Source organism: Equus asinus, chromosome 15 (genome assembly GCF_041296235.1).
Source record: "Equus asinus isolate D_3611 breed Donkey chromosome 15, EquAss-T2T_v2, whole genome shotgun sequence".
NCBI classification, from domain to species: Eukaryota; Metazoa; Chordata; class Mammalia; order Perissodactyla; family Equidae; genus Equus; species Equus asinus.
Genome location: NC_091804.1, coordinates 23,294,997 through 23,307,958, shown reverse-complemented (window position 1 = coordinate 23,307,958; position 12,962 = coordinate 23,294,997). Strand labels below are relative to the sequence as shown.

At 57.8% G+C, this 12,962-nt stretch overlaps 2 protein-coding genes across 2 annotated transcripts; both read left to right on the top strand.

Moving 5' to 3' along the window:
- Window positions 1-1,065: 1,065 nt before the first annotated feature.
- On the top strand, window positions 1,066-12,275 carry LOC106833762 (interferon regulatory factor 4-like). Its single transcript, XM_044748215.2, has 8 exons — window positions 1,066-1,423; window positions 4,478-4,667; window positions 4,971-5,068; window positions 5,932-6,043; window positions 6,163-6,228; window positions 6,869-7,240; window positions 7,819-7,937; window positions 8,178-12,275. Exons 1-8 carry the CDS (start codon window positions 1,193-1,195, stop codon window positions 8,283-8,285), a joined length of 1,296 nt encoding a protein of 431 aa, XP_044604150.1. The 5' UTR covers window positions 1,066-1,192; the 3' UTR covers window positions 8,286-12,275.
- Window positions 11,019-12,275, top strand: FOXS1 (forkhead box S1). The gene has a single exon (XM_014845045.3). It carries the CDS (start codon window positions 11,019-11,021, stop codon window positions 12,009-12,011), a length of 993 nt encoding a protein of 330 aa, XP_014700531.1. The 3' UTR covers window positions 12,012-12,275.
- Window positions 12,276-12,962: the final 687 nt, after the last annotated feature.

Below are 12,962 nucleotides of genomic sequence, written 5' to 3'. Positions count from 1 at the left end.
TGAAGAAGGACCGTCTGACACACGCACAGGAGGGACAGTGCTACCGGCCACTGGTCAACGCTGGCTTGGTGTCCAGCCCTATGTCCACTAACTGAAGGGTGGTTTCTCTCTCTCAGAGCCTCAGTTTCCCCACGTACACAGCATGGGGTTGAGCAGCCTGAGCTACTTGACCTCTTTCGTATCACACACCCCCTTTGACAATTTAATGAAAGATACAAAGCCTAGACAAATACATAGACATGAAGATGTCTACATTGAGGGTGGGGGTGGGGCGTGTCACAGACCCGGACAGGAATCCATAAACTCCAGGTATAGCTGTCGGGAGGCAGTGTGGGGCACTGTTTGGGCTCCTGGCCCTGGGGCAGAGAGACACAGGTTGAGATCCTAGCTCCCCCATGTACCAGCTCTGTGACCTGGTTATTGGGCCTTGCCCTCTCTGAGCCTCAGTCTTCCTCCCTATAAAATAGGTCATGATAGCATCTCACATGAGAAACAATTGCCACACTGCAGGAAAGGCTTTAGCCAGGCCCGGCTCTGTGGTGAGCTGTCAGTAACCCGGATCTCCCAATGTTTAAGGAAACGTTTCTCCAAGTGTGGCCTATGGACCACGGGAATCAGAATCCCATGGAGGGACTCGTTAAAATGTGGCTCCCGGGCTTCCTGCCCAGGAAATCTGCTTCTGCAGGTCTGGGATGGAGGCCAGGAGTGTGCGTTTTAGACTGGTCTCTGCCTCCCAGTTCTGAAGGGCCTTCATTTCAGAGGTACTGCTCCTTTCCAACCTCTGCAGTCCGGGTCCTGAGAAGAGACTGACAGGTTTCCAGTAGGCTGGGAAGAGCAGAGAACAGGTGCAGGGTGGGGCAAGGGACGCCTTTGGGTGCCCGTCTGGGTCCCCTCCCTAGAGAGACAGAGCCCAGGCTACCCCACGCCATACCTTCCACTGGGTCTTAGCCAACCACGCAGCCCTAAGCTGCCCCCACGCGAGGCCCGACGCCCTCCTGGCCAGGCTACACGGGGAGGGGCGAAAGGGAAGGGCGTCCCGGGAGAGGGGGCAGAAAGGAAAGCGAAACCGGCTGCCCAGACTTTCGCTTTCGCCCGCCTCCGCGCGCCAGCCAGGTGTCCTCGCGATCCCCTATCGCTCTGGGGTCCAGTCGCCGCGCCCCAGACCCGACCCCCGTCACAGTGCGTTCCCCAAATGGCCGGCGACCCCTGGCGGAGAGAGGAGGAGAAGGTCCCCGACGGCAGGCGACCCATGGTGGGAGCCAGGGGGCCCCTGCGCCTCCGCGACTGGCTGGTGGCGCAGATCGAGAGCGGGCGCTACGCAGGGTTGCGCTGGGAGGACGAGGGCAAGACCCTCTTCCGCATCCCCTGGAAGCACGCAGCCAAGCAGGGCTACCGGGCGCAGCAGGACGCGGCGCTCTTCAGGGTAAGGGGGTGGGGGGCGGTCCCCGGCCGCACCCCGGGGGGGCTCTGCACGCGCACCGTCCCAGCGCCAGGACCGACCGACGCGCTGTGTGACCTGAGGCCACGCGCTCGGCCCTTGGCCTCAGTTGTCTCTGGGTTGAGGGTAGTGTTCTGTACAGGCGGGAGACCCTCAGACACCCCCTTAAAAGGGAATCACCACGGCTGCGTGACCCGCACCGCCCCACCTCTCAGGGGGCCTCTGCTCCCTCTCCATGGGGAAATCAGACATCACACATGGGAATTCCCTCAACCTCTCACGCTAAACCACCCACCCGGCAACTTGGGGACATTTTCTGTGCTTCTCAGCCCCAGCCCTTCTCAGAGACCTCCTCCGGGATGCCTTCCCTTTGGTCAGGCATTGTTGCTGTCCTCCAAACTCGCTCGCTCTTTCCCATCAACGTTTAAACTCTGGAATCTCTCCCGTGAGCTATAAGGAACCAACCACGTATCAGGCCACTGCCACACCCCAAACACTGGCAGTGCCTTTGACTCCTGCTCCTCTGGCCTGCCTTCTCCTTTCCCAGGGTGAGGCGCCTGGAAATGGTCTCCTGGTCATCAGCTCCCTCACTCGTAGCCCCCCAATTCCTTCTCGCTACCACCACCCTCGTCCGGCTTCTGCCTTTCCTGCTAATGTCTCCAGTTGTCAGATCCAAGGATGCCATCACGGTCTTCATCTTCTTTCACCTCTGGGTGGGTCTGGGCCTGGTGGACCTGCCTTCTTCCTTGAAACATCTCACTCGGTTTCCAGAATCTCTGCTTCCCACCCGCCCCCCCAGTGTCCCCCATTTTCCTCCTACCTCCCTGGCCCCTGCTTCCCAGCCTCCATTTCCTCCCTTCCTCTTTTGCAGCTCCCAGCACTCACCCCTGCATCTCCCTCCTCATGTCCCACTCTCCCCTTCCACAGCCTCCGCGTGGAACCCCAAGCCTGCTGGTCTGGCGGCCCCCAGACCTCTCAAACTCAGCATGCCCTCAATGCCACACTCGTTAGCTCACCTCTATGGCTGCTGTGTTTCCCAAAATGGGAAATGGCACCGATTGCCACCCAGGCCCCAGAGCCAGGCACTTGAACCCCAGCTGCTCCCCTCTCTTCCAGTCTCACTCTCCTCTGTCACCAAGGCCTGCTGATGTCCCCTGCAGATCTTCTCTTCAATCCATCTGCTTGGACCTATTTCCACCATCTCTCACCAGGTCAACTGCAGTGACCTCACGGAGCTCCCTGCTTCCCCAGTCCCTTAGCTCTCCCCTCAGGCCTCCAGAGGGATCTTTCTAAATGTAAATCTTGCCTTGAAACTCCTCTACTCAGAATCCTTCCATGGCTCCCCATTGCCCTTGTGATTAAAGTCCCACCAACTCTTTATGATGGCCTCAAAGCCGTGCCATCGACTGCCCCTCTCTGGCCTCCTTGTCTCCACTCCCTCTGCTCCCCAACTCTAGAGCCAGCCTGACAGTTCTTTCAGTTTCTAAGCGCTTTGTGTCTCCCTCACCGTTAGACCTTTGCCTGTGCTGTTCTCCTCCCTGGAACACCCACTCTTCTTCGCCTTCACCTAGCCAACTTCCATTGTGCTCAGCTTCAACATCTCGTGCTCAAGAGAGCCTCCCCTGAAGCACTCATTTGTTCAGTGCATTTATTAACTCCAGCTCAGTGCCTCTCCCAAGTCATCCCTGATTCCTTCTGCTTCCTCCATTGGAACGCCTTTCCCTGCGAATTATAAGTGCCTCGTATGAGACTGTCTCCTCCAGCAGACTCCCTCCTGCTGCTCGAGGGTAGTGACCATGAGCACGGTGCCTAGCCACCAGAAGGTGCTGCATAAGTGTTATACAGATGGTTACATGGCCTGTCCCTGAAGACTGGGTGCTGTTCGGAGGAAGGAGATTCTGGTACTGGCCCTCCCCATCCCTCTGGCTGCTTTCACCCATCCCTCAACCCACTGCTGACAGACTCATGTGACTTCCTGGTTTCTCACCCTCCTAGTGCCCCCAAAGCCCACGGGATAAAGCTTGGCCTCCAAGGACATTCATGATCCAGCTTCAGTCTGTCTCTTCTTCCTCAATTCCTCTTCTCCTTTCCCCTGCCACATACAGTTGATCCTCATTATTCATGAATTCCATATTTGCAAATTCACTTACTTGCTAAAATTTGTAATCCCCAAATCAATACTCAGGGTGCTTTTGCAGCCGCTCACAGACGTGTTCAGAACGGCAAAAACTGAGTCACTGGACGTGCACATTCCCAGCTGAGGTTGGACAAGGGCACGCTCTGCCTTTTAGTTTTAGCTCTCCTACTGTCAACAAGCGTCGTTTTCAGTCTATTTAGTGCCGTGTTTTAATATTTTTGTTCCTTTTGTTGGTGATTTCAAATGGTGGTTTGAAATGGTCCCCAGCATAGTGCTGAAGCGCTGTCTAGTGTCCTAAGCACAGGAGACTGTGACGTGCCTTATGCAGAAACGCTTTTTGCCTTATAGTTCATGCCTTTCAAGTTTTGTTTCAGAAGCACTCTCTGCCCCTGGAAGATTTCCTCCTACATTATCTTCTATTAATTTTACAGTTTGACCTCTTAGTTCTGGTTTCTTAATCGTCTGGGGTCTACTTTGTATGTGGCGATAGATGGGGATTTAGTTTTATCAGTTTTACCAGTTAGCAAATCACTGCCATTAGTTTATACCCCATGATCCTATTTATTTTTTATCTATCACAATCCATAATTTGGAATATAGTTATTTGCATTCAGCTGTTTGCAGCCGTATTCTCCCATTAGACTTGAATTCCTTGAGAGCAAGGACATGTCTGTCTTGTTCCCAATTCAGTCCCTAACTCAGGCCTAGCACATCTCAGGGACTCAAGGGACCTGTGTTGGATGGAGGAAGGGAGGAAGAGATGGAAGCATGGAGGGGTGGAGGGACAGAGGGTCAGAGGGAGAGAGAGATGGGTGGGGGGCAAGGCAAGCCCTCACCCCTTTGCATGGCACCGGCCCCCTCTCCCAGGCCACTCCTCCCCAAGTCCCCCTGCTCATCCCCAGGCCTGGGCCATATACAAGGGCAAGCACGTAGAGGGCATTGACAAGGACGACCCCTCCACCTGGAAGACGCGGCTCCGCTGTGCCCTCAACAAGAGCGCCGACTTCTGTGAGGTGCATGCGCGCAGCCAGCTGGACATCTCCAACCCCTACAAGGTCTACCGGATTGTGTCCGACGGTACCGATGGCCCAGGTACCATCCTGCCCCTGGAGGTAGTGGCTGAGGATGGCTCTCTGGGCAATAAAGACCTCACTTTGCCCATCTGTAAAATGGGAAATGGTGGACTTATTGAGCTTAAACTCCAGGGCTGGTAAACATAGGACACTTAGACCACCCAGTTTATCTCCCCATTTGATAAGGAGGAAACTGAGGCCCAGAGAGAGGTGGGCCTTGCCTAAGATCATGCAGTGGGCCGGGGTACTCTTGTCTGTGACCATCTCAGTTGAGGGGGTCCCCCTTGGGGCCCACGGAACAACAGGCTCTCCCTCCATCCAGTTACCAGGGCTTGTGCTCCCCCTGAAGAGAAGGGCATTCTCCAGAGCCAGGCGGAGCCCCCTGGAGAAGCGACGGAGCTGGCCTGCAGGACAGACCAGGTCAGCGTGTCCTTCCAGCCTCTGCAGCATTGCCAGCTTGGTCACTTCTCACCCAAACCACCCTCCCAATGATCTCTGGCACATTTTTCTCATCCCTGCCATCAGCTCCTGCTCTATCACTATCCTCATACCTCAACTCCATCTCTGCCGTCATTTTCAGCTCCATCATTCTATTCCCTTCACCTCCATCATCTCTGGTTCCCTCACTGTTCCCATCACCTCCATCATCTTCAGCTCCATCACTCTGTCCAGCATCAACCCTATTTTCTCCAAATTCACCCCCCTCCCCTATCATCATTGAGTCCATCACTTTGTCCCCACTCACCCCTTCAGATCCAGTTCCATCACGTATTTCTTTTACCTTCATCACCTCTAGCTCCCTCACTATAGAGAGTTGCCATCACCCCATCATCTCTATCTCCATCACCCTGTCTGTATCGCCCTCATTATCTCCACCCCATCACCTCTCCCCCATCACCGATGGTACATTGCTCTGTGCCCATCTCCCCATCAGCCTGGTCCATTTCACTGTGCCCACTGCCCCCATCAGCATCCATTCCATTGCTCTGTCCCCCCATCTCTATCACCTTTGTTCCCCATCTCCTCATTCACTCCTAGAACTTCTCTCCTTATCACAGTGAACTTCATCTCTGACCCTATCATCTCCAACAACGCCATGAACTCTCTCTTTACCTCTGTGGAGGGTGGGGGGAGTCATGGGCTCTGAAATTCAAATCCCTATCAACCCCCAGCTGGCGTTTGGTCTGTCCAGACCTCCTCTGCCCCAATGCAGACAGTGTGGGAACTCCTGTGGCCCGCAGGTCTCCTCTCCCACCTTCATAACCCTCTCTCCCACTACTCAGGATGGCTCCGAACTAGCCACAGAGGATAAGGACAAGCAGCAGCCTAGGGGGCTGGCCCAGCAGGGCTCCCTGCCACCAACCACCCTGCTCCCGGGCCCTTTGGCTGACCACAGTAAGGAATGGGTCTCTTCACTCACCCCTGCCCCCTCCCCGGCCTCCTCCGGGCCCTTGATCTAGGGGTCGAGGGACCCAGGGTGAGGTGGCACCTGACTGCTCCCCCTCCTTCCCCAGGGTACCAGGCACAGGACCCTGCACACCCTTCGAGCCCCTCGCCCCCTGAGGACTTCAGCAACCCTGGTAAGAAATCTGAATAAGCTCTCCCCACAGCCCTGTGAGACAGATACTGCCATTACCCCCACTTTACAGGTGCAGGAACCAGACAGAGAGGTTAAGAACCTTGCCCAAGCTCACACAGCTAGGAACCCTGGGAAAGTTACCAACAGGTCACAGGTCCTAAGTGGCAGCGAGAGACTAGACTGCAAGGGCCCGGCTGCAGAGCCCACCACCCTGACCATCGAGCATCCTACTGGCTCTTCTTCTGGGAGGCTGCTGTTGTTGTTTTTGTTGTTATTGTTATTATTATTTCTACCAGCGTTAAAATATTTGCTGGGAAGAAGCTCCTAAAATCCCAGAAGCCAGGGCTGGGAGGGCCTCAGTGTCAGGCCCCCATTGACGGCTCCAGACTATATGCTTTTGAAACTCAGCTACCAGATCGTTTATAGTGGAAGCTGCTATTATTTACTACCCCCTCTCCCCAACCCCCGCCACACACACACACTACTACCAGAACTATTATTATCAACTGTAGTGAGGGAGCGCCAGAAATTCCCGAGGTGGGGCCTGGAGGACCTCGAGGTCCCCTGCCCGGTTGGCTGTGGGAGAGGCGAGCGGGTGCCACCAACGCGTGGCGCACGCTCCGCGTCTTCCCTTGCTGCAGATTGCTGGCTGCACGTGCGGCTGTTCTATGGCGCCGAGCTGGTGCGCGAAGCCACCGCGCGCACCGCAGAGGGCTGCCGTCTGAGCCCGCGGGCGGCCGCCGCCGCCGCCGAGCGCCTGCTGGGGCCGCCGCGGCGCATGGCGCAGGTTCGCTTCCCGGAGCCGCCGCCCGGCGCCCGCGTGCTGCAACGCCTGCTGCCGCACCTGGAGCGCGGCGTGCTGCTGTGGGTGGCGCCCGAGGGCGTATTCGCCAAGCGCCTGTGCCAGGGCCGCGTGTACTGGCGCGGCCCGCTCGCCCCGCACCGCGCGCGGCCCAACAAACTGGAGCGCGAGCGCACCTGCCAGCTGCTCGACACGCGCCGCTTCCTCGCTGGTAAGAGCAAGACGGTGGGGCCGCTGGTGGCGCGGGGCAGAGTGACTGGGCACAAGGGTGGGCAAAGGGACGTGGACAGAGGAGAGTGGGCACACGAGATGTGGACGCAGGGGAATAGAATTAAGGATGCAGGGCATGGGGTGGGCATCGAAATAAAGGACATGACACAGAACATGGGGAGTGGGAACGAACATGGGCATGAGGGCTGGGCACAGATATGGACATAGGCATATGAGAGGTGTAGGCACGAGGCAGGCTTGGGGCATTCGGTGTAGGGCATAAGCATAGGATTTGGGCACATGTGTTGTCTTAGGGTGCTAAGCATAGGGTTCACATCGGGGCACTGGGCACAAGATAGGCATAGGTGAGTGATGGGGCACAAGGCGAGGGGCATGAGCACTGGAAGTGGGCACAGATGGGGGACATGAGACAGGCATCGGGACGTGGAAGTGGGCACAGTGCATGGGCACACAATGGATGGTGGGCTTACAGGACGTGGGCATGGGGCAGGAGCACAAAGTGGGTACCAGGTGGGATGCCCAGTCTTGGCCCAGCCCCCACAGTCTTGGTGCCCGTAGAACTGCGCGCCCACCTGCAGGATGGTCACCCAGAGCCCGAGTACCAGATCCGTCTGTGCTTTGGTGAGGAGTACCCAGGGCCCCCGGACCAGCCTGAGGAGCGACTCATCATGGCCCATGTGAGTCACCTCTCACTTCAGCGGAGAGCCACACCCTCCAGTCCCCTCTGAACGGCCCCTCACTGCTCCCTGCAGTCCCAGCTCCACCCCTGACCTGCTGCATGACCGCTGGTCTGTATGACCCTGTATGTAAACATGTGTGTGGGGAAGGGGCGGTCACTAGGGCTGGGACTTCCAACTGGAACGTAGGGTGCTGGTAACCGAGGTGGTTGGCTCATTGTCCCCCAACCCCCGCTGCAGGTGGAGCCAATCTTCGCCCGGGAGCTCCTCCTGCATATGAAGCGCCACGGCCATGGTGCCTGGGCTGCAGGTCCCCAGCCCTGCGTCCAAGGCATCACTCACCATTGACGCAGCTGAGTCAGCCCTAAGCAGCTGCTTCTTCCTCTCATGCCCTCTAAAGTCAGCCCCCCACCAAGGTGCAGACCACACCCCAGCCCTGCCCAAACTGAGCCAGAGGTCTTGGGGCCTCCCCCCACCCATCACCCAGGTAGGTTGGGACAGTGGAAGCCGATGGCGGCTCCACCCTCTCAGCCATGGAGATGAAGCCCTGGAACGTGGCACGTAGCCCCAGCAGCTGGGCCTAGGGCATCAGGCGGAAACCAAACTCAAGCTTGAGGTTCTAGAAACAGCAATTACATCAGAAACAAGACTTCATCTCTTTGCTGAGAGCCCAACATGCATATAGTGGTTTACTAAAAGCAGACCTTAACTGTGGTTGATCCGCTGTAAGTTTTGCTTAAAGCTGGGTTTACCAATAATTAGATCCTCAGGGTTCTTTAGAGTGGGGCCAACCAGTAACAATTGCCCACCTCTGAGGGGCTCTGAATTTCCAGACCCTTCCTCCCGCCTGCGACTCATCTCTCTTCTTCTTCTTCTTTTTTTTTTTTTGGTGAGGAAGATTGACCCTAAGCTAACATCTGTGCCAATCTTCCCCTATTTTGTATGTGGGATGCCTCCACAGTGTGACTTGAGGAGTGGTGTGTAGGTTTTGCACCCAGGATCCGAACCTGCTAACCCCGGACTGCTGAAGCTGAGTGTGCAAACTTAACCACGATACCACCGGGCTGGCCCCCTCTCTCTTCCTTTTGGGTGTGTGTGGATGGAGGGGGGAGGAGGTCCCAAACAGAGGACTTGGCCTGAACCTGGGGCTGTGGATGCTGACCACTGAACCACCAGCAGCACCTGTAGATGCTGTCTTTGGAGAAGTTGAGGCAGGCCCCCAAACATGACCCTGAGGCAGAAGCCAAAGTGGGAGCCAAGAGTCGGGCCCTCCCCCAGGCCGGCCAGTCTTTGCAAACTGTAAGTTGTAGGGCGTCCTTGAGCCTTGGGAGGCAGCCCACCAGGAGGGCAGTTGCCCCGGCCTCGGCAGGAAGGTCACTGTTTTCCACTCCAGATATCTAGAACTTCTTTCCTTTTCTGGTTTCTGACTTTATTTATAGGAATCCTCTCACAGATGGCAACATCATAGGTCTCTTTTAGTGATACATGAGGAAGCCGCTTTTATGGGGAAGGGGGACTGTGTGATTCAACCAAGGCCAGAAGTCCATCAGATCACTGTTCTTCTAATTCATCCAACAAATGTTTATTGAGCACCTGCTCTGTTCCAGGCCAATGCTGGACACTGAGCATAGAGCAAAACACCATGGTCCCTACTCTCTTGGGGTTCACAGCCTGCTTTCCAGTGGGGGCCCAGTGACTGTCCTCTACTCCTGGCCCTCACAGAAAGGGTGGTGGTAAGGAGTTACAGACTCCTGGGTTGAAATCTCAGCTTTGTCACTTACTAGCTGCGCGTGACCTCAGGCAAGTCACTTAACTTCTCTGAGCCTCAAATTCCTCATCCATTCAAAAGAAGCTATGAAGCCCTTTGGAGCAGGATTGGTCCAAGAAGTAAATGTAAGGAGGGGATGTGAGTGGCCTGGCACGAAGAGTGGCGCACAGTAAGCGCCCACTCAGTTACTTGTGGGTAGGAGAGTGTGGAGGAGGCTGCCCCACCCTTCAGAAAGCCTGACTGTCTGTCCTGGGCTTCGCTGCATCCCCGGCCCAAGGCTGCAGCTGGTGGGGAGCCTCAGTTCAGAGTGACGGTCTAAACCCCTGCTCTGCGCTGGGGAAACAAACTCAGCCAGGGTCAGGGACTGGCTGGAGAGGCTTCTTGGGAGGGTGGACGTCTGTCCTCCCCACACCAGTCACTAGAGGGCGCTGGGGGCTCAGCAGACCCAGTTCCGTGGCCCTCCACATCATCCCAGGCTCCCCTCCCTGCTTACACCCCAGGGCTAGGAGGGCAGGGAATGGTGTGACCTCGAGGGCTCTGCACTGCGGGGAGGAGAAAGTAGACCAGAGGCCTGGTGGGAGGAGGAGAGGAGGAAAGGGGAACTAGAGGTGAGGACTGGAGAGGCCCCTGGGGCTTTTCTCACGGAGACTCCCCATTCCCCAGCTCAGCCACTTAGATCCCCCGTCTCTCGTCAGCGTGTCTCTCTGCCCACCCTCTCTTGTGTCTGTACCTGTGTCTCTCTCCATCTCCCTCTTTCTCTGTAGATTTCTGTGTTTCTCTCTTTCAGTGATTCTAACTTCTGTGTCTGGGCACTGTGTGTCTTTATCTTTTCTGTCTCTCTCTGCCTCCATCTCTCGCTGTGTGTTCCTGCCTCTCTCTTGTTATGTCTCTACCTCTCTTTGTCTCTGTCTCTCTGTCTTTTTTTTGCTATCTCTGTCTCTTTACGTCTCTGCCTCCATCTCTTTTTGTTTCGGTCTCTGTCTCGCTCGGTTTCACATCCTGTCCCTCCCCAGCCACCACCACCCGGCACATGTGGGCTGAGGGTCTCAGTCCCTTCCCTCCCATCTCCTCACCCCTGGCAGCTGCTCACAGCTTCCCAATCCTGGCCTCTCCTGCCCGCCCCTCTTGGGCCTTGGGGGAGGGGGGAGAGGGAGGAAGGGAGGGCAGCCTGGCGGGCCCACCCCTTTTTGCCTTTCCAGGCTGGGAGGCTGGGCCAGTGGGCCTTTTAACCAGCCCTGGCAGGCTGTGCGGGACACCAGCCCTGGACGCCGTGCCTGGCCCCTGTGGTCCCGGCAGCCGCCAGCCCGGCCAGCATGCAGCAGCAGCCCCCACCGGGGCCCCTGGCCCCTGCGGCCGAGCCGACCAAGCCTCCCTACAGCTACATAGCCCTGATTGCCATGGCCATCCAGAGCTCCCCGGGGCAGCGGGCCACGCTCAGCGGCATCTACCGCTACATCATGGGCCGCTTCGCCTTCTACCGCCACAACCGGCCCGGCTGGCAGAACAGCATCCGCCACAACCTGTCGCTCAACGAGTGCTTTGTCAAGGTGCCCCGCGATGACCGAAAGCCAGGCAAGGGCAGCTACTGGACGCTGGACCCCGACTGCCACGACATGTTCGAGCACGGCAGCTTCCTGCGCCGCCGCCGCCGCTTCACTCGGCGGGCAGGTGCCGAGGGCGCCAAGGGCCCCGCCAAGGCGCGCCGCGGAGCCCTCAGAGCCAGCAGCCAGGACCCAGGAGTCCCCGACGCCGTGACTGGCAGGCAGTGCCCATTCCCTCCAGAGCTGCCAGAGCCCAAAGGCCTAAGCTTTGGGGGTCTGGTGGGGGCCTTGCCAGCCAGCATGTGCCCGCCAACGACCGATGCCAGGCCTCGGCCACCCGCGGAGCCCAAAGAGATGCCCACGCCTAAGCCTGCAGGCCCAGGGGAGTTCCCTGTGGCCACCTCGTCTTCCCCATGCCCAGCGTTTGGCTTTCCTGCTGGCTTCTCTGAGGCTGAGGGTTTTAGCAAGGCCCCTACACCCATCTTGCCCCCTGAGGCGGGCATTGGGAGCAGCTACCAGTGCCGGCTGCAGGCACTGAATTTCTGTGTGGGGCCCGACTCAGGCCTGGAGCACCTCTTGGCCTCGGCAGCCCCCTCCCCTGCACCACCCACCCCTCCAGCCTCACTCAGGGCCCCACTGCCCCTGCCAGCTGACCCCAAGGAACCCTGGGTTGCAGGCAGCTTCCCTGTCCAGGGAGGCTCCGGCTACCCGCTTGGGCTGACCCCCTGCCTATACCGGACACCAGGAATGTTCTTCTTTGAGTGAAGCCCACCTGACCTCGGGCAGTCCCTGCAAGGCCCCTGCCAACTACACCCTCCAGGCTGAGCCTGCCTCTAGGATCTGGGGGGCTCTCAAAGGACCCAGGCCTGCAAGCCAACGACAATCGGGACAGGAAGCCAAGATTGGAGTACTGAACACTGGGCCAGCCCCCACGGCCTCTGGACAGACTTGGGGGTGAGGGGACCTGGGGCCCCCTTGAGATTTACTCTGTGGCTCTCGGGGCCAATAAAGCCAGTGTGATGATGAGGATCAGCTTGCTGGATGGTTGGGGGCTGAGGATGCCTGGTTCTGCGTGGGGTGGCTATAATTGTGGGTTGTGTGGCAGGGGTGGGGGACTGCAGATGGAAATGTCCCCATGAGGCCTTCTCCTGCTGGGGACTTTCTTAGGGAGTTTCCCAGGAAGGCAGAGGATGGGGGAGCAGGGAAGCAGGGAGAGAGGAGGGATGCAAGCAAGAGAGACACCAGGCAGAGGGTGAGGCTGGGCTGGCTGGAGGGGCTGACTCCAGCCCCCAACTCTGTGACCCAGCAGCCCCCATGAGGAGCAGTCCTAGTATCGGGAATCGTTTGTGGCATTTATTCTGTGCCGGGCTTGTAGATACCCTCTCACTGAATCCTGTGTGGTACAGAATGTTATCCCCATTTCACAGTGGTGGAAACAGGCTCGGAGAGTTTGGGGCTCTCTATCTCCGACTCCAGATGGCGGGTGAGTGACAGAGAGGAAATCAAAACCAGGTCTGTGTGGCTCTACCTCCGGCCCCCGCCCTGCAGCTTGGGTGAGGGGCACAGGAGGCACACAGGGAAGGACCAGAGCTGATGGTGACCCCCAGAGCGGGGAGGGCTTTTCTGGAATCCTGGAACCCCTTACCCCGACTCAGACAACCCAAGGCTCGAAAGGCAGGCACCAATTCCCTTGTCTGGATTTCCTACCTGAAACAG

Bases quoted from the DNA above. Each gene is read 5' to 3' on its own strand.
- LOC106833762 (XM_044748215.2), top strand. From the start codon at position 1,193: ATGGCCGGCGACCCCTGGCGGAGAGAGGAGGAGAAGGTCCCCGACGGC. The intron at 1,424-4,477 runs GTAAGGGGGTGG...GCTCATCCCCAG, and splicing joins AGGACGCGGCGCTCTTCAGG to GCCTGGGCCATATACAAGGG. The intron at 4,668-4,970 runs GTACCATCCTGC...CCCTCCATCCAG, and splicing joins CGACGGTACCGATGGCCCAG to TTACCAGGGCTTGTGCTCCC.
- FOXS1 (XM_014845045.3), top strand. From the start codon at position 11,019: ATGCAGCAGCAGCCCCCACCGGGGCCCCTGGCCCCTGCGGCCGAGCCG.